This window comes from Colletes latitarsis, chromosome 4 (assembly GCF_051014445.1).
Source record: "Colletes latitarsis isolate SP2378_abdomen chromosome 4, iyColLati1, whole genome shotgun sequence".
Classification (NCBI taxonomy): domain Eukaryota; kingdom Metazoa; phylum Arthropoda; class Insecta; order Hymenoptera; family Colletidae; genus Colletes; species Colletes latitarsis.
The window spans coordinates 28,377,173-28,400,302 of NC_135137.1; the positions used below are offsets into that span (position 1 = coordinate 28,377,173).

The 23,130-nt window shown below is 33.5% G+C and overlaps 1 protein-coding gene and 1 non-coding gene across 3 annotated transcripts in view; both read left to right on the top strand.

Annotated features, from left to right (window-relative positions):
- Nucleotides 1-23,130, top strand: part of LOC143341140 (uncharacterized) — a 226,877-nt gene that overhangs the window by 189,164 nt on the left and 14,583 nt on the right. For both annotated transcript variants that reach the window (XR_013079562.1, XM_076763831.1), the window contains exon 3: nt 1,976-2,296. Coding sequence is in view for 1 of the 2 variants with exons in the window: in XM_076763831.1 (XP_076619946.1) it covers nt 1,984-2,296 (313 nt within the window). In the remaining variant the exon portion in view is untranslated. The remainder of the gene's footprint in view (nt 1-1,975; nt 2,297-23,130) is intronic.
- LOC143341553 (U2 spliceosomal RNA) lies at nt 3,967-4,160 on the top strand. Its single transcript, XR_013079651.1, has one exon. It is a non-coding gene; the product is annotated as a U2 spliceosomal RNA (small nuclear RNA).

Here is a 23,130-nt window from a genome sequence, read left to right on the forward strand (position 1 = left end):
AGCTCGATCGCATAATTAACGACTGTCAATTTTTCGTATCTAGGAGCATGCTTGATATTTGTTTTAATTATAGTGTGGAGAATACAAATGTTGTTTCACAACTAATTCTGCAATCTCTGTTTTATTACATTGGTTACTTTTTTCCACATTCCCATAATTTAGACTGCTCCATAAGGGATTACAGCCACTCGTGCTAGTTAATCTTTTGAGAATAGTTAAACGAGCTCGTTGCACCATCTCACCAATATCTATATAAAATTTACTTTGCACAAGTTGGATATAGTTTTTCTTCTTTCCACTGTCTTTTCATTTCCTTGACACTTTTAAAATTATTTTTAAAATCTCTGAATCAATTGTTGGAGCAAATACGATCAAAATAATTATCTTCATTTGCTTCAATAAATTATGGACCGTATATTCCTAAACTAGTAAATAATGATTTCTAAGCGTGAATCAATACTTTCGTCTATGCTTAAGATGGTTTTAAAACATTTATTAATTATATATTTCTTGTTATTTATTTCATTTTGATTTTTATATGTTGATAAGTAAGATATTCTTAATAAAGATATATACAAAAAACAAGTGGTACTGTCCATGCACAGAAAAGAGATGAAAATTTAATGTAATAGTAAGGGCGAAATAATAAAAGTGTCTCCGGGACAATAATAAATTTTACATGTTTAAAAGAAGTATAGGAATCTATGGAATGTATATTGATTGAGAGAGAGTTAAAATATTAGATACCGCATAGCGAAGGGAAAAGGATGTTTCAAATTGGATATTGAGGTGACAAGAGTACAGACACGTTAACAGTTACATAATGTAGACAACATCTGGTGAAAGAAGCAGTATTGGTATGTGAAGACAGATTGGAAGGGAGTAAATTGAACAGCTAAATAGGAATTATCGAGGCAAGGACCTTGTAAACTTGACAGCAAAGGCTGTAAATTATTTAAATTTCTTATTTATCGTGTCATTATTACTTTAATAGTTTGACACTGTTCCTGTGTTAAATGAATATTAAAATCAGAATTTTGTATGTTTGTATTTTTTTTTAAATTCATTTTTCTGTTCTATTGTACATTTAATATACGAGTTAATATTTTGATATTTAAGTGTTTAAAATTCTTATTTATCGTATCACTATTATTTTATTTATTTAGTAGTTTGGTGCTGCCTCTGTGTTAAATAAACATTGAAATCAGAATTTTGTATGTTTGTAATTTTTTGTTTAATTCCTTTTCTATTCTATTGTACATATAACATAAATGTTTAGTACAAAAGTAAATGTTTATTACATTGTAATGTTTAGATATTTATATGTTTAAAATTCTTATTTGTCATATCAGTATTATTTTATTAACATTTATTTATTAGTTTGACACTGTTCTTGTATTAAACAGTCATTGAAATCAGAATTTCGTACGTTTGTATTTTTTTTAAATTTATTTTTCTGTTCTATTGTACATATAATATACAAGTTAATATTTTGATATTTAAGTGTTTAAAATTCATATTTATCATATCACTATTATTTTATTTATTTATTAGTTTGACACTGTTCCTATGTTACATAAACATTGAACTCAAATTAAAATTTGATATTTTTTTCTATTCCCCGAAAAAGGTAAATCACCCGTGTAAAAGGGTTGAGTAGTGCTGTTCCAAACCCCGCGTAAAAAGATTGGTGTTTCGTTTAATAAATAAATAAATGTTGCTTTTGAAATGTTACTGATTCGATCGAATATTGTTTGGTTCCAAGCGGAAGGATGTTGAAGCTGTCGAAGTCGAATGTTACATAAACATTGAACTCAAATTAAAGTTTTATATTTTTTTCTATTCCCCGAAAAAGGTAAATCACCAGTGTAAAAAGGTTCAGTAGCGCTGCTCTAAACCCCATCTAAAAAGATTGGTGTTTCGTTTAATAAATAAATAAATGTTACTGATTCGATTGAATTTTGTTTGATTCCAGGCGGAAGGATGTTTAAGCGGCTGTCGAAGTCGAGGCGCCACAGCGCCGACGACGTCGCTCTCTCGTTGTCGAGCCCGACGACCCTGGACGAGCCGCCGGGGACGTCGACGCCGCGGGACAACTGTCAGGGTATCGGCCCAGCCGCCCTGCTGAGGGTTTCGAGGACAAAGTACACCAGGAGAAGCTGCGGGGACGCCAGCGCCATGCAGGCGTTGCTGACCACGAAGCAGGAGCAGGAGCAGGACGTCGCCGAGGCCGATTATCAAATGGTCACCGCTGTCCCTGCGTTCATCGTCGAACACGAGCCCGAGAAACAGCGAGGTAATTTGTGATAGAATCTGTCCGTGTCAATTAACTGGTCAGTGATCGATTAATTCGCGTGAAAAAGCGTCGCCGAAACAGGATCGCTTGTATCACGGATCTATATAACACCGAAGCATTCGATATTGGAGTACGATGATGCGGTTCGAGATTCGTGATTTAATTACGTAGTTAAGCCTTTCATCATTTTAAATTGATCGAAATTATCCCAATATTTTTTTTCGTGCTGTCTGACAGATTTGTAGATTGCTTCAAGGTTTCTGCATTTTTGACAAACCGTCGCTAGTAATCGCCCGAGCGAGGAGGAGCGACCATTTATTTTGGTTAATTGGATGTGCGGGGTCTGTAAGGGTAGACGGAAATCGAAGGGAAAATCATCGAAACCGCGGTTCTGTGGTTTCTCTTCCTTCGAAGTTTACAGATGGAACGACCAAACACTCGCACGAATCCTATCTAATAATAGGTTTAGGATGTTTTGCCAGAAAATTGTATTTTCGGGTCTAAAGGGTCTAGCCGAATAAGCATGGTAAAAATGTACCCAAACCAAAGTGAACGGGGTTAATACCACTCGATAGATGGTTCGAAGGACCCCCTTTTCACAGAGTTTCAACCCGGTATCTCTACTGCAGGGGTAATTACGGGGTGAAAATCATTGTTTGGTTTATCTTTAATATCTCCCGTTCTGGTCAATTAAAAGTTATAAAAAAAATCATGGTTATTCTATCGCCTGATGTACATATTCGAGAATTTTTTTCAGAATTTTTCGATGTAAATTCGAAAATATTTTAACCGGCGCTTTTTTGTCGAAGTTATCAAGTGACTACGTTTGTTTTTATACAGTATAAAGCTCTCGAAAGAATTAGTAATCTCTAATTTGTTCAGATTTTTCGAAGGGGTGGAACGTAGTCAAAAAAATAAAAAATGATTACAAAATGGTGAAAAAGCTTTATATTGCCTTAATTACTTACGTGACCATGTTCATATTTTTACAGGTATAGCGTAACATTATGACTATTAATGCGTAATTTTTTCAGATATTTTGGAAAAGTGCGTTATTGTTAAAGAATTATTAATTTATGTTTCGGAATTTTTCCGTAAGGAAAATTGCGAAATATGGATTGATAATTCTTTAACAATAACGCACTTTTCCAAAATATCTGAAAAAATTACGCATTAATAGTCATAATGTTACGCTATACCTGTAAAAATATGAACATGGTCACGTAAGTAATTAAGGCAATATAAAGCTTTTTCACCATTTTGTAATCATTTTTTATTTTTTTGACTACGTTCCACCCCTTCGAAAAATCTGAACAAATTAGAGATTACTAATTCTTTCGAGAGCTTTATACTGTATAAAAACAAACGTGGTCACTTGATAACTTCGACAAAAAAGCGCCGGTTAAAATATTTTCGAATTTTTTGAAAATCAAATTTTTCGTTAACGGAAGATGAGAAACAAAATTTTTTCAGGAAATAATGAAGTTACGGTCCATCTAGTAATTTGTAGGTTCCTGTAGGTACGGTCCTGAGCACCCAGTCCGTCTGTGCTCGCGCTACAGTCGATGAGTTCGGAAAGCTACCGCTAGGCGGACGCCGCGGTCGATCGCTTCTCGCTGCGAAGTTTGCATCCTATTCACGTTATATAGACTGGAAAACGCTGCTATGGTATCGCTTCTCGGCCTGATGGCTAAGATCAAAGTGTAGTATCTGTTCTTATCAGCTTAATATCTGATACACTCCCCATCGGGGAGTCCAGAATATTAATCTGATTTTTGGAATTTGACGGAGCTGTTGGGGCTTGCTCCACCTCTGTCGCGAGTCAGCCTGGCATTGCAGTGCCGCCAGGATTGGCTCAATAATATATATCAAAAAATAATTTGTTTACTACCTTAATAATTAATTAAAACAATTGGATTATTCGAAAAATTCAAGAAAATTTCTTTCGAAAAAATTTTCTTGCGCAGTAATGCAGAGATTCTTTATATAATGTGTTTAACTGCATCAAGGAGGAAAAACTGCTGTATTGCAGAAGTTTAGTAGCCTCTTAATAATGTAAAAAAATGTTTTTATTAAGTAGGAATCGTTTACGCGTAACTGAATTTCCAAGTAAACGTAGTTAAAATCAAATGTCTTACTGTCTCGTATTATCGCACCATTCTCTAAATGTGTGATTTTGCATCAATTTAGACAAAGGTTTTATAAGGTTCTCAATATTTATATTCATGCAGCTTATTTCACGTGAAATTCTCTAAATTTGTTCATCAAAGTTTCTAATTTTGACTACTCTGAGTCTAGGTAAACAAATAAAAAGGGTATCACACATTCCTACCATTTCCTCTATATCAAGAATAAAAAGATTCAGTTTACAGATTTTTAACGATATTTATGGTTGTTTGATATCCTATGGTTAGTAAAATTTTTCCACAAGACACTGACGTACGTAGATACTTATTTCTCGATACCATAATTCTAAATACACGCTTAGCTACATATTTGAGGAGTAAACTTTAATGTAATCGTGGTATAATACAGTCGTGATCATTGATCGCAACACAGGTTTCAACGAAAAAAGGATTAAAAGCGACATCATAATTTTACATTACAAACAAATTGTAGCTCCTGTTGACAGGAAAGTGCGATTCGTTACATCTAGTGGATTCATAGCTCTATGATTATCCCAAGAGATAAATAAATTCCATCAATTTTCTTATGCTAATAGGTGTTTGATTATCCGAAGACAAGTTTAACGATCACTTCGTGTTTCCTTATAGCTAGAAAATCCCACGTAAGTAGAAAAAGAAAAACTGGGAAGCCATTTCTCTTCACTCATCAGTTGCTATTTACTGTTCAAGTTTTAATAAATTCTGTAATAAATTAATTTTATATCTTGAACGAAGGATCTATAAAATTCTATCAATTTGTTATATGACAAAATATGGCATTTTCTACTATGTATTACTTTGAAAATTAATTTTCCTGTAATACTTAAAAAGTAATGCTTTTGTACAAATTATAATTAGCAGCATGAATTTTCTAGGTTTAGTGTCGAGGCAGATTATTTTGTACTTAGAAGAAAAGGGTGTACGATTTGCATGACATTTTCTGAAAAATGGAATGTCATGGTATATTGCATATTTTAAATCATCTTTAAATGTATTATTTTTTGGAATATGCAAAAGAATTTTCATTGCTAATTATACTAGAATAGAGAAATATGATTCCTTGTTAACCCTAGGACGACTTTTCCTGCGTTAAATTTTTAGAGTTATTTAAAACTGCTTTCAAATTTAATTTTTATCAGATAGGAATTACATAAACTATGTATTGAAGAAAACATATTTTTAAAAAAACAAAGTGCTATATTTTCATTTCCGATGAATAGAAATAAGAGACAAAATGTAGTATCAAATTCCGGTTAGCTTCCTGTGTAAATAGACAATATGTACCAATAATGGAAGGAGGGAAAGAAAAGGTCAATGAACTCGTGATGTAATGTTTACTGTTTACTATTTACTATAAACCCGTAAGGTCAATGACCTCGTGACGTATTGTTTACTGTTTACTATTTACTGTAAACACGTAAGGTCAATGACCTCGTGACGTTATGTTTACTGTTTACTATTTACTACAAACACGTAAGGTCAATGACCTCGCAACGTAAACAATGAAAAGCAAACAAACTCTTCGAACTCTTATATTTCCGAAACTAACCACACTATCGATTTGAAACAAAAACTATTATATCTACGGAACTAATTACGCTATCGACGTGAAATAAAATTCATTTCTAAGATTGTTTTATCTTCTATTCGATGTAAATTAAGAAATTTCGACGAGGTTTGTAAATTTTCAGTATGAAGTTAAAATACTAAGTATGTACATTTAGAGAATCATTATTGAATATTTTTGTACTGATTTTTAAAATGCATGCTTTAAGAAAAAATATGTGACATAACAGTAAAGATATTACGAATAAATTTCAAAACCCAACTTTCTACAAACATAATGCAAAAATTAGAAGTACGTAGCCATAGTCATTGTAGGAATGGGTATACACGAATTGTGGGTAGGTTTAGTATTAAGGCTAAAAAACGTGGCACTGAACCATAAACTATGCATACAATAATTTAATCCAAATCTAAAAACTTGTGCTCTGGGTAGTCTAACAATAAAATTACCAAACCACAAACATTGTTTTATAATTGTACTTTTGAAAATATATTATTATACAGACCTGAGTGAACTGAAAATAGTTCACTCATATGATTTGGATAATTTATTTATATAGCCAAATTATTACTAAATAGTTTTATATCCGTAAAAAAATTTCTAAATAAAAAAACAAATTTATTTTGATTAAATATTCTTGTGAAAAACACTTAATTTTGAATAAATTTTCTATCGGAAATTAATTTAAAATGAGTTTTTCCCAACACATAGGATTTGTATTGGTATGAATACTTAAATTGTTTTTATAGTCAAAGTATTGCTAAATAGTTTCATATCCGTAACAAAATTACTAAATAACAAAACAAATTTATTTTTGATTAAATATTCTTGTAGAAAACATTTAATTTTGAATCAATTTTCCATTGAAAATGAATTTGAAATGTGTTTTGCTCAACGTATAGCAAAAATGGTGCTCTTTCGAAATTTAGGTAGCTTCGATCGTCGAAACAATGACGACGGTATCCCCCGTTTTTCAGTGGCCGTCACAATGCAACTTTCTAAACTATCGTAACGTGTCGCGATTCTACGGAGCCTATCACAACAAAATCAACGACTTTCTAAACTGTCACGACAAACCGGCGGATCTTCTAGCGAGTTTCCTCGAAACGAGTACAGTTAGGCCGTCGCACAGTGGCTAATTTCATAGATCTAGGCGGACAAAATGAAAATGTTATCGAAACAGCCGCAAATGCTATAAAATTTCATATATACTGTAACATGCCTAACATGAATATCGTTTGATTGCTAGATAAAATAACACTTTATTCATTCACATTATACGTACTATACATTTATGAAATATTAAATATCGTTTGTGTTCTGTGATAACTTTTGCTATGATTAATAGAAAAGGTAGTATCTAGTTGGTTATACGTTTATTAGTTCGTATTTATTACATCAGTACATCCTATTAAAGGAGATATCTTTATTTTATCTAGATTCTATAAAATTATTGATTTAATTAAGTGTACAATTTGATTTCCGTTTTAATCTGTAATAATTCTTTAATTACTTTAAGGAACATATATTAATGCACTAATCTGGCCAAAATCTGGTTGTCTGCCTCTGTAGTTTTAATATGTATTTTCAGGAAGCTATGTCATACCTCGTAGCACTCTCTTCGAGATATGGTTCAGCAAAAGAGAGAGTTCCTACAAGAACAAGAAACTGTATTCATATATTCTTAATTATTTTGATGTCGAATATGCTGAAGAAAAGATATTGAAGATTGTTACGAATAAAATTATAAATTTCTGTTATAAACTTTCTGAAAGATGGACAAGATGTAACCGCACAAAAGAGAGGTTCTTGAATAATACCGCGGAATAGTTAAAAAGAGAAATGGAATTTGTAATCCCATACCATCAAAATAAACACACAAAAACACAAAACACAAAACACAAAACACAAAAATACAAAAATACAAAAACACAAAAACATAAAACACCAACCACAAAAACACAAAAATACAAAAATACAAAAACACATAAACAAAAACAATCATTATTATTGTATTACGATGTGTTTATACTATCGTTAAAACCCGTAAATATGTATAAAAAACAAATAGAGACAAAAAATTCATGAACACGTTTCTTAAGAAATTTGTCCATCTGTATCGTTTAAATTGCCCACTGTATTCGCTCCTTTTTCGTTTTCCCGGTGCCGTACCGTTGTGATTTCACGATCCGCGATTCACCACGGCTACGTTAGTGCTCACAGTTTCATCTCGACGACCATCTCTCAAACCGAGAAACGTATCTTCGACTTATCTCGCACGGCCTTCTACACGTCGAAGAAGCGGAACGCTCACGGTGCATATAGGAATGCGGCCCTCTCGCAGGTGTCTCTTGTCGGTGCATCGAGATGCAACGGTTACACAATTTGTGAATTATTATAGCGCGACCGCAGGATGCACGGAATGCGCAAGGTTTGCGCGGATACAAGGTTGACCTGATCCTGTACGGTAGCGGCGTGCAAAGTTTCTCTTCGTCACCGAGAACATCAATTAGGGGTTATTCAGGCTGAATCACGAGAACGAAACACCGACGAATAAAACTGAACACACGTTACGAATGGTTCCGAAAGTAGCGATGTATTTCAAACTGGTAACAATATCTTAAAAATATGTAGTTAAATTGTGTATTATTGATGTAAAAGGCAATGTTTGTGAGTTTGTTTGCAAATGGTTTATAGAGGAAGTTTCCATTCTTGACAAAATTTGTCAAAGGTATCATGATACATTGTGACTGGACCACAAATAATTTTAAATGATCCATGCTAGGTTTCACGTGACCTACAGTAAACTGTAAGTCAATCACAACAAATTGCTAATGATGCAAGATAAGTTCCTAGTGAATCACGATAAATGTTAAGGCCATAACATTCTATGTCATAGAAGTCACCTTGGGATCGGTTACTTTGAAATTAAAACTATGTGGTATTGTTTAAAGAAATATCTTTACGTAACATCGAAGGTAATGTCGAACAGAAAATCTGCTTTCTTACAGGTACATGATTTTTCATTAAAAAGCTAAACAAAATTAATTCTCAAAATTAGATGTTGAAGAAAATGAATTTCATCAGGATCTTTGAATTTTAACGATGCTGTAAGAATAAGTTCTATGAGAAATTGTAGGTATGCTAGTTTCCAATTGCCCAAAAACAAAATATCGTTTCCGTGGGCAATTCGAGGGGTTTGGTCTTAAACAGTACTTTCCTTTTTGACATTTTCTCTTATCTGTGGGGGGGTTCAAATGAGCAAAACTCGACTTCCTCTCAGTAACACACTTTTTAATGAGCACGAGGCTTCGTTAGAGACAAAAGACACACGGTACAATAGTAGTAAGTTAGAAGAACTCTAGGTGGCGCAGAAACAAATGACGCTTTATTTCTAACATTATCTTCGATCCTAACAGAGATATTCGGGTGTTCCATTTCTTGTAACTCACCCTATATACAGAGTAGAACCCCAATAGTTGCTAAAAAAGGGGAATGGAAGCTTCTGCGAGCATTGAAATTCGTGCAATTACCGAAGTAACCAATCCAATAAGGAATCCCACTCAATGTATCCCCGCCATCTTTGGTTATTATATTTTTTTTTACATCCAACTTCGCTCGATGCTAATGAGGAACATCCGCCAAATATCTGCCCATCCTGTTTCGTTGAAATTTTGCAAGTTCATTGGGTTACCAAAAATAAGGGATACGTATTTTTGAAACAACAGTAACTCGAATTAAAGGGGTGAAGCTACCCTCGAAAGTTTCATCCTTTAAAATTATGTTGAAAACGATTGAAGAAAGCAAATTTTGTACTCATTTTTTGTGGCTTTTGATAAAAAGTAACAAAATCCAAGGATCGTTTTCAATGTAATTTAAAATTAGCAATTTGATAATCGAAAATAAAATATACTCAACTCTAACTGCAATGATTCAACTTTCTTTTTTTCTGTAATATATTTAATATATAGCGTGTTCGGCCACACCTGGGAGAAATTTTAATGGGAGATTCTAGAGGTCAAAATAAGACGAAAATCAAGAATACTAATTTGTTGATGGAGGCTTCGTTAAAAAGTAATTAATGTTTAAAGTTCCGCCCGTACTGAATTTTTTTCTCGAAAGTGAATAGGATTTCGGGGGTAGACCTATTTACCAAAAATTATTGTAATTGACCCCCGAAACCGAAAATAATTTTTCCAGAACGATTTGAAACTTTTCAATTTCGCCGAAAAATTTATACACTACCCTCTGTCGATTTTTCTTCAAAATTAGTTTTTCATTTTTGATAATTTTATTTGACGCCCTACAGAAAAATTGTCTAATAGTTTTTTGTAGGTACCCATGAGCTCTACCTCAGAAAAAAGTTTCACTGAAATATATTCACTATTATAGGAGTTATGGCTGTTTGAAAATTGGACCATTTTTATAGGGTTTTTCTCATTTTGCGGAGTCAAGGACCAACTTTTCGAATACTTTTGCGATTTGTACATATTCTCCATCAAAATACGCGTAGTTTGCTTTTTTAAACATTAAAATCGTCCAATCCGTTCAGAAGTTATGACGTTTTAAAGATTCGCATGAAAATTCGGGCAGACATTTCTGGCCAGAAATGATATTTTTGGTAAGGAATTTTTTTCTCGAAATTGGTTAGGATTTCGAGGGTATGTCTATTGACCAAAAACGATTGTAATGGACCCCCGTAACTGAAAATAATTTTTTTAGAACGATTTGAAATTTTTTAATTTTGTCGAAAAATTCCATACCTACTCGAATTTTTTACGCGAAAAGGGGTATGTCTAATGATCAAAAATGATTGCAATTGACCCCCGCAACCGAAAATAATTTTTCCAGAACGATTTGAAATTTTCGAATTTAATTGTTAATAATTTTTTAACGATGCCTCCATCAACAAATTGATACACTTAATTTTCGTCTTATTTTGGCCTCTAGAATCTCCTATTAAAGTTTGTTCCAAGTGTGACCGAACACCCTGTATAATCTTCGTTATAAAAGATTAAAGAAAAGAGAATTTTATTTCGTGCAATCTAACAAAAACTTGATGACGATCCATCATCGATCTTGCGGACAAGATGTTTCTATATATATATTCATACGTGAAATGAAATTGCAAAAAGAGTGTCCTTGTACTTTTGTCGACAGAAACAGGAGAAAGACCGTAGATGTTCCGGCTGAAGGAAACACGCGGAGAGACTCATTCGAGTTGGTTCTCCTCTCCTTTCTCCGGAGGGCAATCTCATTAAAAGCTTTAAAAACCGAGAATGAATGGAATCTGAAGCCACGTCAGTCTTAATTAATTCTTTGGAAACTGCTCGTCCGTTACTCACATACTCGCCACAAAATCGTACCGACGCGACGTCCTGCGTTTTATTTTGCTTATGTTCATGTTCATATTTCAATATACCGACATGAACCAATACTGATCATTAGCCAGAAACACGAAGTCTGGGTTAGGTTGGCTGCGAGCCACAAATTTTCCAATAGCGGTTTTTATCAAACTTTTTAAACTTCGTTTTATTTCCACTGTGCCCGTACGACTGCATATTTATAATTAAACGAAGAAAATTATTACTGCCATCTATATTTTAATATATATTTTTAGGTTTGTATAAACTGTAGCATATATTTGGATGTATATAGTATTTAGGAGTAAGAAACAAACATTTCTTTTGCTCTATAAAATAATGATCCTTTCCAGAATTAATATTTAACCCCTTAACATACAATTTAATTCCAAATAATTTTTCAAACGTATACTATTTAATTTTGTTTAAATTTATTCGTAAAAGTGATTGTGAAATTTGATATCAAGAACTTATTACGAGTCAGACTCATTATTGTATGGCATAGGGTTAATATAACAACTTTGCAATGGAAATTATCAATTATACACATATATATGGAATAAATGTAACAGGAAAATAATCTACAAATCGTTTTAAAATGTTAATGGTACTATTTTGTCTAGCTTTTAAATAACTTGAGAATGCAAGGGTTAATACTCGTTAAATAAATTTAAATTGAACAATGCTCAAACAATTGTAGAAAATAATATTTTTGTAAACGAGAGAAGATTATGTTCGATGTTTCAGGTATTTTTAATCGCGAAAAAATGAATAGCCACGCAAGGTGTGTTCTGTTTACCGCGATGCCGCGCCTAATTAATTCTTTTCGCGAGATGTCATCTTTACGTAATGCCGCGATGGATGTTTTCTCTCGTTATTTTTTCTTTTTGAATTCAGCTTTCACTTTCAGTTTTACGAAGGCACAGATTTTTGGAAAATAATACAAGAAGATATAAAAATAACACGTAGCTTTGCCACGATTTGAAGTTTAAATATAAACATTGAAAATATATGTTTTGAGAGAAAGGAAATTTATCAAGGATGTACGTTTTTCCAATCACTTACAATAAACATAAATGTTGTTGAATCCTTGGAATGGAAGGATTAAAGTCTACAGTAACGGAATTTAGATATTTTTGCATGATTTTCAAAGCGGTTTAAGCAAATGGCCGCCACTGAGGATCGCGATCGTATCAATTATCGAAACGTTTATCGCGATCTACGTAAGTGCATCGACCGTGATAACGGACTCAAAAGGAATACAGTTAACCGAGGTTACCCTTTTGGTCGTTACGGTAAAACCTATGCTTCGATCGGCAACAAAAGTGTCTCATTTACAAAATCGGTGGGTTGCGCATGGGACGCACGTTCGGACCAGAACGAGGCACGACCACCTCGAACCGTGGGACATGGCGATCGGGGGAAAAAGAAACGGAGGAATATGAGAACGCCACGATTTTCACATTCAAATGCGCTCGAAGACGTTTACCAGCTCGTGCGCAAACGTGAAAGCTCGAGGGTCAACCGTTTAACCATTTGACTGCGGTGCACGTCGCACAAAATTAACACTTTGCCAACCAGTCGAGTTCCGTGTATACATCTTAACCTGATGTTTCATAATTTCTACCGTCTACGGTGAGATTTTCGGTACGCCTAAAAACAGGTTCTATTTTACCAAGAACATTACATCGAATCGAAATATGATAATTATTTTCATTGTTAGTTTTCTATAGCGGTGCATCAACCACTCGAATATTAGATTTACAATTTCTGAAAAAGTTTAATTTCTTGGAAAGATTTCAAAAGTTTTCAAAAGTTTTCAAAAGTTTACTTAAAGTTTACTTTAGATTTACAGTTTGTGAAAAAGTTTAATTTCTTGGAAAAATTTCAAAAGTTTTCAAAAGTTTATTTAAAGTTTACTTTGTATTTACAGTTTGTGAAAAAGTTTAATTTCTTGGAAAGATTTCAAAAGTTTACATTAAGACGATTGATATTATTTTTGATGAATGTCGTCCCTGGTTTTCGATATGTTGCAAAGAATTTAATTTTTTTATGAATATACTGAATCGTTTAGATTACTTTCACAGCCACAAGAAGTTTACCCTTTCTCTCTTTACCGAATTAGCTTAAAATTAAGTCGAATTGTAATTAGGTTTTCTTTCGTGAAGCTTCGTTCGTAGAAGAAACTTTGAAATTAAATCAAGGAGTAGTCTAATCTATGGAGAAGCTAAGACATTTCTAAAATATTATAAAATCAATATTTATTGTTTTGCAACCTTTTTACTCCTATTTTATTATGCTACATGAATCATTTGAGAAAAGTAAATAATTATTTTGAAGATATAAGCTGTTGACATTGTAAGAAAATGGTGCTACCATGGTAAATATAATTACGTCATTCCCAGTAAAAACACATTATTCATCTAATCTGAAAAATGACTGGAGCTTGAACTAGATGCAATAAAAGGTTTGGAAAATTAATAAAATCTCGTTGTTTTAAAGAATAGAATGTTTGGATTCTTTGTAAAAAATCTGGAAAGAAATTTCCACTGTTGTATTTACAATTAATTCAGGTTATGTATTTTAATGTACAATATAAAAACAAAAAAATGAGAACATGAATTCGGGTATTTGAGATAAAATTAATTTTTGATGTTGACTATTTTTTATTAATATCCACGAAAATAGCATTACGATTATCTGAATTAATTGGAAGATTTGTTTCGTATTTAAGTAAGACAAAAAGAGTTTAATAATTTTCTCCCTGTTATAAATTTATATGTGTTCTATAAAATCATTATTTTTGTAGACAAAATTTTATCTTTTTGCTCCGAACCACCTTCAAGCTATTTCTAAAGCAACGAATGCTTACAATTTTTAAAACAATATTTCTTTTCCCTTCGTTTCTCTTCAGACTTATTAACATTTCAATTAATCTATTCAAACATACTACTCTTTATACTCTTTACTTACATAATTTTCATTAGAATTTTACACTCTAATACGTTATGGAAAGCTGTGAAACTTTCATTAAGATCGTCTGCTACTTTTTTAATTGATGCTATGCCCTAGTTTAGAATCGTGCGTTTATCGTTAGTCTTTAATCTATATATTACCTGTCGATCTACTACAACTTTACGCTGAATCTTTAAAGTACGTTACATTAAACACACTTATCACTTTTCGTTTTTATAATCATTTTTCAAATTAATTGAATCTTGCTATTTTACTTTACTTCTATCACTGTATGCTATATTTTCGTATAATTGAATTTATATATCTTATCTTGTTTCTTCATTATGACGAATAGAAGAGTCTGCTTTGTTAAATTAAATTGTTTCCAAGGTAACAAAAATTCAAACCAAAGACTTCGACACGAAGATCTTAACAATAGTCATCTAATAACAAAAGTTCATACCTAGAAAGGGAATATTCTAATTTAATTTAATACCAGTTAGAGAATAGAATTATTAAAAGTATATATCCTTAAATTTATGTTAAATCTTAGATTAAATATATTTATCACATTTTGCATAATAATGAAAAGTAATATAATATTTCATATATCTTCTTTGAAAGCGTCAGTTTTTTAAAACAAATTTAATTCCTCGTAATCATTTAATATTTTGAAAAAATTGACATAATTGTGAACCATTTCATCGAAATAAAAAGCATTCAGAATCAATGTGATGTAATTATTGCATATAATTTTTAATGAATATAAAAAAAAGCTGAACATTTGATATAGTAACAATGGCGGTCTGCTTAATCTGATTTTTCAATATCCGATTTTTCTTCTTTCTGGTCTTCGTCTGTCATGTTCTTATTAATTACTGGGATTAAAAGTTGTAAGGTTTCGCTCGAAAATGTCAATAACTAATAACTTTAATAAGAATCAAAACTATACGTGATCTGAGAAGCCTTTTGTTAAAAAACGTTTTCTGCCTTCGACTGTCATTTTCATATATAAATATAAATTAAATAAAAATACAATTAAATGAACGAATACTACTGTCTACGCCAAGTGAAATAAAAACACAAATCCAATAATAATTAAATTCTAAAAAATAAATCATTTACATCATCAATTTATATTGTGACCAATGCATTCAATAAATTCAAATAGTAGATAAATAATTGTTTTTCCTTCTACACCTTCATTAAAGCTCAAAAATCAGATCATAAACATCATTTTTCTTTATAACTATTTTACAATCATATCTTGTGAAAACTGTTAACAAATTTCAAGAAGTCACAAATATATGCATTTCAGACATTTGTAAGAAAATCTATATACAAATAACGGCGTAATTTTTAGAAATACGAACAAAATTGTATAATCCTCTATCTTTTGATACTATGTCTATAGTAGCTTTTGTTAGCCAAATGAATACGTACGTAAAATGAAAAGTTTTACATAAATGGAACATAACCCATATCGTATCCAGACTTAACCACGTGCTAATTTAGTTCAGCAAGCTAAAGATCAGAATTTCCAAAATGGCTATCGTGTGGCATCTCCATTAGCTTGGAAGCAAACAAAAATTATTTTATTCTCATGGAAATATTTTACGGTGACCCGTGAAATGAATTTAACAAAAGAAACCTGACAATAAGAGATAGTATCGACGTCACGTGTAGCTGTTCCTTTCTTCCTTGAGTGCCTACGGAGGACACCGCTTCCTGATGTGGCGAGTCTAACTGCCCTCGAATAGACCACCATGCTCTGATGACTTTCGTGTCCTTTGCTTAATAGCAACGGATTACGAAGTACTGTTGTTCTCGGTGTTCTACAGTTGGAGTTTTTTTTTTCTAGAACCGAAAAGCGTTGCTAACGATCGAACTTCGCATCCTTCTACTAATCGAGCCGCGAGATGTTTGCTTTGTTAAAACGCGTTATGCACGGGTCAGTGTGTTGCATTCTTCAGGTTGCACATATACAATAACACGTTCTTAGAATATGCAGGCAAGCAAATAAATAATCTTTCGTTCCGTAAAAAGAAAAATTCAAATGCAAAGTATACCTCTACGCTGCTCGCTTAGGTCTAGAGAAATCTGTTTACATATATACAATTATATTCCGTACGTTGTTTGTACAAAGATAAATTTTGCTTTTCATCTTATGAGAGGTAGGTTTAAAACAACTCGTTTGAATGAGTTGATAATTTAAAACAATGGAAAATACAGTTGGAGAAGGATGTATGAGGTTCTTCTCTTGGGTGAAAGTGTCAAGGACATTTCAAGGTCATTAATTTTTTTTATGGAATATTTTTTTATTCAACGTGTATGAAAGGTGAGATGAATAAAATTACAATTTAACCCCTTGACGTACGATTTAATGTAATTTTTCAAACGTATACTATTTAATTTTGTTTGAATTTGTTCGTAGAAGGAATGGCCACGAAAAGGAATAGATTTGTTTTATGAATACTTCGTAAATGTAAAAATGTGTTGATTTTAATTTTGATGAGATGAATTCAGGCTTGATCATTAAATTTTCATACGTAAAACTAACCGTATTTTCTTGAAAACGTGAAAATCGAAGTTTGAAAACACGAAGAATTATATTTTGAACGTACTAAAAAAATAGATTGATTAATTAATAGATAAACACTATTTTAAAATGGAGCTACCATACGAAAATCATGCAATTCGTAAAACAGCTGCTTAACTTTAACTTCTGAACGATTTTAGAATCCGTAGAATAAACAAACATTGAACGTTTCTCTCTATTCCACTGATTCTCAGTGTCTTTCGCTTTTATTTGCAACGCGATCGAGCATAACAGAGACTGTTACTACACAAGATTCAGGTGGGGAACCACCGAATCAGAACGATTCACCCATATCGTGAAAGCTCTATACAAAATTATAAATAAACTAAAACGTCCAAGAAAACGACAGATTCAGATTTACACTTATATTCAACATTCCAAGAAACTGTTATACATTTTCAGTTTTTCGACTGAATATAAATAAAGTTATTGGTTGTTACTATTAATCAACTGATTGGGATCAGTGTATCTCACAAACTATTCATTCGTAATTGAGTTGACGTGTGAAGTTGGGCATATCTGAAAGATTTCTTTCGACAAATGAAATTTATTTGCTCAACCCCTCGACAGAGGCAAGAGTCGACGATTCCTGGAATGGTGCACCTCCCTCGATAACGATTCGCGCCGCGAGCATTAACGAGGTATCGCTGCTGTTTCCCACACCTGGTCGAAATCGTGCACCGTTCTCAGGCCCGTGTACGCGTGGAGCGCGAACAGATCCTAAAGTCACGATCAATTCGCGCGCGGCATTAGCGGTATTTAGCGTTCACGGGCATTTGGAGAATGATCAAAGCGAGGAACCTCGCATCAAGCTCTCCCGCGACGCGCTGGCTTTTAAAACCGGTCGTAAAACAGCGTCGTCGCAGCTTTGGTTTAATAGGCCACGGTTCTGGCCGTGTCACGGTGCCTTCTTCTAGAATTAAATTGCGGATTATAACGCGACGTCGGCTCGCAGCGTCATCCTTGCTCCTCTGTGGAAACAGTTGTTCGTCAGTTACGAACGACGACGCGCGCCGTAAAAATTCATTCCCCGATCTCGTCTCGCTCTTTGTCGTATCGCGAAGCGATTTCAAAAGCCACGTAAACCGTGGTTGGGGGGTTGGTGTCACCGCACCAGGGAAAGAGTAATTGAATCAGGCGACGGCCGGTGTGAATTGACAGCTCACGGAGATTTTGTTTTCCTACGGATCGGTAGTCGAGCGTATTTCTGACGCTGGAAACGAAACCGGTGTCTCTGACAAAGTGCCAGCCGGTTTGACGCACGGGTAATTTGAGATTTCCGGAAGTTATACACATTCTTGCCGGAAATGCGCAGGGTGAGTGAATTAGCATTAGCTACGTTTCGACTTGTGACTCGCGGGGAAAAATTTACTATGACGGTACCTCGATTTGACGAATCCGGATTTAACCTTAGAATTACACGCTGAAGTTTTGCTTAGATCTGTTTCCACCACTGGAAGAAACGTTTATTACAATCGAAGTCAATTGTACAGATGCTGTAACTAACATATTTTGCTGTGTTTGTTTTTTTGGGAGAAAACATCAAATGGAATTTGTAGGCACCCATAACATTCGTGGAGCCGCGTTATTTAGTAATAGATAAGTCCAATACCTAATTATAAATACTGTAAATTTATTAACAAATATACAGGGTGGGGCAGTAACTATTAGCACCTCAGATATCTTGGAAACTATAAGTTTCACAGAAATGATGGCTAAAGTAATTGCATAGTACGAAGGGCGCTATTGGGTGGCGACAATAGTTTTTTTGCAGGTGGAGGTACTTCGGACATTTGAAGGTCACATCCATTTTTTTAAATGGATCGGTATGTTTTTGCTTCCGTATCACGATAGAGGATCTTAAAACGAGTTCAACGGCCTATTACACAAGGTCATTGAAGGTCATAGAAAGTAGAGAAAGGCGATAATACTTACGGTTTTGGTAGTAAATGAAACATGTTTATAGTAGGTGTTCGAAATGATGACCATCACTGTCAATGCAACGTTGGATTCTTTTTACGATTGATTGACTTGCAAGTCTTACAGCGTCAGAACTTATTGATGCACAGGCTGCAATAATTCGCTGTTGCATATCGTGAGATGTAGTTGGTACTTCTTTGTACACTTTCTCTTTCAGTGTTCCCCACAGAAAGAAATCTAAAGGTGTTATGTCTGGTGAACGAGCTGGCCACGATATTGGACCGCCGCGTCCAATCCAACGATTTCGAAATTTTTCATCGAGTTCCCTTCGCGCAATCGATGAATAATGTGCTGGGCATCCATCATGTTGATACCACATGGTTTGTCGTGTAAATAAAGGTAACTCTTCTAGCAAAAGACCCAATGTATCCTTAATAAAATTAGCATAGACGTTGCCATTCAAATTTCCATTGATAAAATAAGGTCCAATAATTTTATCACCTATGATACCGCACCATACATTCACAGACCATTGTTTTTGATGTTCAACCTGTCGCAGCCAATGTGGATTTTCCGCTGCCCATAAATGCATGTTATGCAAATTAACATTCCCGTGATTTGTGAATGTTGCTTCATCAGTAAATAAGGCGGTATTAAAAAAAAGCTCATTGTTTTGAATCTGACGTATAGCCCATCGACAAAACTCAACGCGATTCATGAAATCGTTCCCATGCAATTCTTGGTGAAGACTAACGTGATACGGATGAAATTTGTGACGGTGCAAAATGCAAAGTACGCTCTTCCTACTAATGCCAGATTCGCGTTCAATTTGTCGCGAACTAATATGAGAATTTCTAGACACACTAACGAGCACACCGATTTCCATTTCTTCGTTAATTACTCGTTTCTGGCGTTCACTTTTACGAACACTTAAACTGCCGGTTTGCCTAAGTTTATCATACACATTTTTAAATGTTTGACGCGAAGGCTGAGACCGATGTGGATATCGTTCAGCATACAAGTTTTTCGCCCTTACAGAATTTTGTTGGCATTCGCCATAAATAAGAAGCATATCAACCTGCTCTTCAAACGGATACATCGTGCCGGATTGACCGATTTATCGATACTAATCTTATGATGTTTATCTTACTCTGCAAACTATTAAAGTGTCCTTCAAGCAGTGTTTATTCTCAGTGAAGTAAACGGTAAGCATTACGCATTCCTCTACTGTTGACAATACGTATGTTCCATTTACTACCAAAACTGTAAGTATTATCGCCTTTCTCTACTTTCTATGACCTTCAATGACCTTGTGTAATAGGTCGTTGAACTCGAATTATAGAACTTTAAGATCCTCTATCGTGATATGGAAGCAAAAACATACCGATCCATTTAAAAAAATGGATGTGACCTTCAAATGTCCGAAGTACCTCCACCTGCAAATAAACTATTATCGCCACCCAATAGCGCCCTTCGTACTGTGCAATCACTTTAGCCAACATTTCTGTGAAACTTATAGTTTCCAAGATATCTGAGGTGCTAATAGTTACTGCCCCACCCTGTATATATACAGGTGTTAACAATTAACGTTTCAATGTTCTCGTGTAATTGTAACTGTTCTGATACTCTTAAGGGTTCTGTTCTGGGTGTCACTTGTAAAGGTTCTTGTTTAACTTCTAACTGTTAAATCTTCTTGTGGAACTTGAAGTGTTCTATAAATTGGAATTTCCAACAGAATTCTGTTATGAATAACTGTTCCGATACTCTTAAGGGTTCTGCTGTAGCACTTGGTTTTGTTCTGGGTGTCACTTGTAAACGTTCTTGTTTAACTTCTAACTGTTAAATCTTCTTGTGGAACTTGAAGTGTCCTATAAATTATTGGGATTCCCAATAGAATTCATATTTAATGAACAGAATTTTTGGAAAAAATGGTTTAATTACTGGTCAGAATTAAAGACTGATGGCATCACTGCCATTGAAACTCAATTTATGGCCGGAAAGACAAATTTTTCTCACATCGTAAACGTCACTCAAGAGGATTTTATAGCTTCTTGCTGTAGCACCTCCCCGACAAGTGGTGTGAATGTTTCGCTAGAATTATTAAAATAAACGTGAAAAATGATGAACTAAATGATTCCTCTTTTGAATAAAATAATGATGTACGTTTTTGTTGTTGTTGAAAAACGAAATAATGTACAAAGATGAATTTTACCAAGTAGCGTGAAAGGGCAAGATTCAGAAAATAAAGCTGTGGTACAATTTAACTCATGTTAATCCTAATTTAGAAACTAACTTAATAGAATAATGAATCAGAAAAATTTGGATAAAAAAATAGTTCCATTCATAAAAATTGAGAATAACATTTTTCAAACTATGTATGCCTTAATTTAATCATTTTATTAATACAAAATTATTATCAAGTATTGAATAAAAAAGCAAAAAATAAATTTGTTCTATTATTTAGTAATTTTTTTATAAATATAAAACCATTTAATAGTAATTCAACTGTATACTTACATATACTTTGTGAGAATTGCAAACAAATCGACGAAAAAAATGAGTGAGGGATGCAATACCCCATTATAGTATTTCAGGGTTAAATATTCCAACATAAATGCAACTGTTAGAAATGTGGATAAATATTTATAATTAAATAGGTCATACTTTGATAAATCTCTTAGAATCTATATATTTGATATGGGAAATATTATTTTGTTAAACATATTATCAGAAAATGTTAACAATATATATATTTATAATTATCTAATATATTTTAAGTGTATAATATATTTTAAGAATTTCTATAATTTTTTAAACACGTGTAAAAGGCAGAAATGGCAGAATTATTTATAACTTACTTAGTAAATTCCAAACTTGAACATAATTTCAATTTTTACGAAATCGTATTTATAAATATAACAAATATTATGTATAAGAATTTTGTTACAATCACATTTTTCCAAATGATTGCAACGATATCTCAACTTCTAATCGATTGACATCAAATTTGGGAAAAATCTTCAGCAATATGTCTTTATCATTCGTACCAAAATTTTTAAAATTCGATGTTTTTTACTATTCTTTTTTTCTAGGAACAAAAAATAAAAAAAAAATCGATAAACTACAGAATACACTCAATATGCAAAAATATAAGAAATACGTAAGATAAGTATCATATAAGCGAAAATAAGCGTTAACGTGCTAGTTTTTCAGTTATTAACGAAAAAAAGTGTCAAAATTTGAAATAAAAAAAAGCGACTAGCCTATCAGATAGAGAACTTTAAAGTGCACAAGTACCATAAAAGCGAAAATATGCGTTAACGTGCTCGTTTTCAAGTTATTAACGAGAAACAGATGCGAACGATCGCTCCGCCGGCAAAAGTCGCCGGAGACAACAAAAATAGACAACCCTCTACGAAGCTTCCATTTCATTAATTCTATCAATAAAAATATAAATTTGCATAAAGATCCACAGTCTATCGATCCAATTTTATTACGCAAAAACAGTTCCGAATTTGTCAGCGTGAAGTAAGAATTCACAGCGCCGAAATTTCTTTGATTCGACGTCTATTAATAGACAGACGAGAATAACTGTAATCATCCTGGATGCTCTTCGCAGCTGTAATTATGTATTGCATGCGTCGAATGCTCTTTCGTTGTTGATTAATTAAGGAACTAATTAATCAATGATAAAGCAATGACGCTGACGCGTCATTGAGGTCGGGCTGGACATGACGCTGATAGGCGCACATGCAAATACACGCGCGCTTCGATTGTGCACGTCGATCCGCGGATGCTACTCGTTACCTTAATGAGAGTGTAAGGCATCGCACTTGACACGGTGCATTCGACTTATAATGAATTTTCCTATTTTGTCTTCCAAGATTGATTCGAAGAATTATTTATCGGCTCTCTATTGTCCCGTTCGTTCTGCGGCTCGAATCTTTCAATTTCCATCGCCGACACGAACGCGTCACGCGGTTGATATCGATGTCTGTCGCGTTTGAATAGAGATGAGTAATCGATATCGTGTCACTCATATTTCTCGATTATCGGTGTTAATTAATTCGTCGATAGGAAAGTTAGAATGTACAGGCCGCGTATGGTTTCATTGAGTACAGAAGTTGCGAAAGCGTAGGTTATAGATCTTCTATTCTCTTCTAATATCTGTTGGATCGTGTTCATTGATTCTAATGTTGCGTTCGACAGTTTCAATGCGTGAGCGTTTATGGAGAAGTTAGATTTATCTTAATGGAGGATCGTGT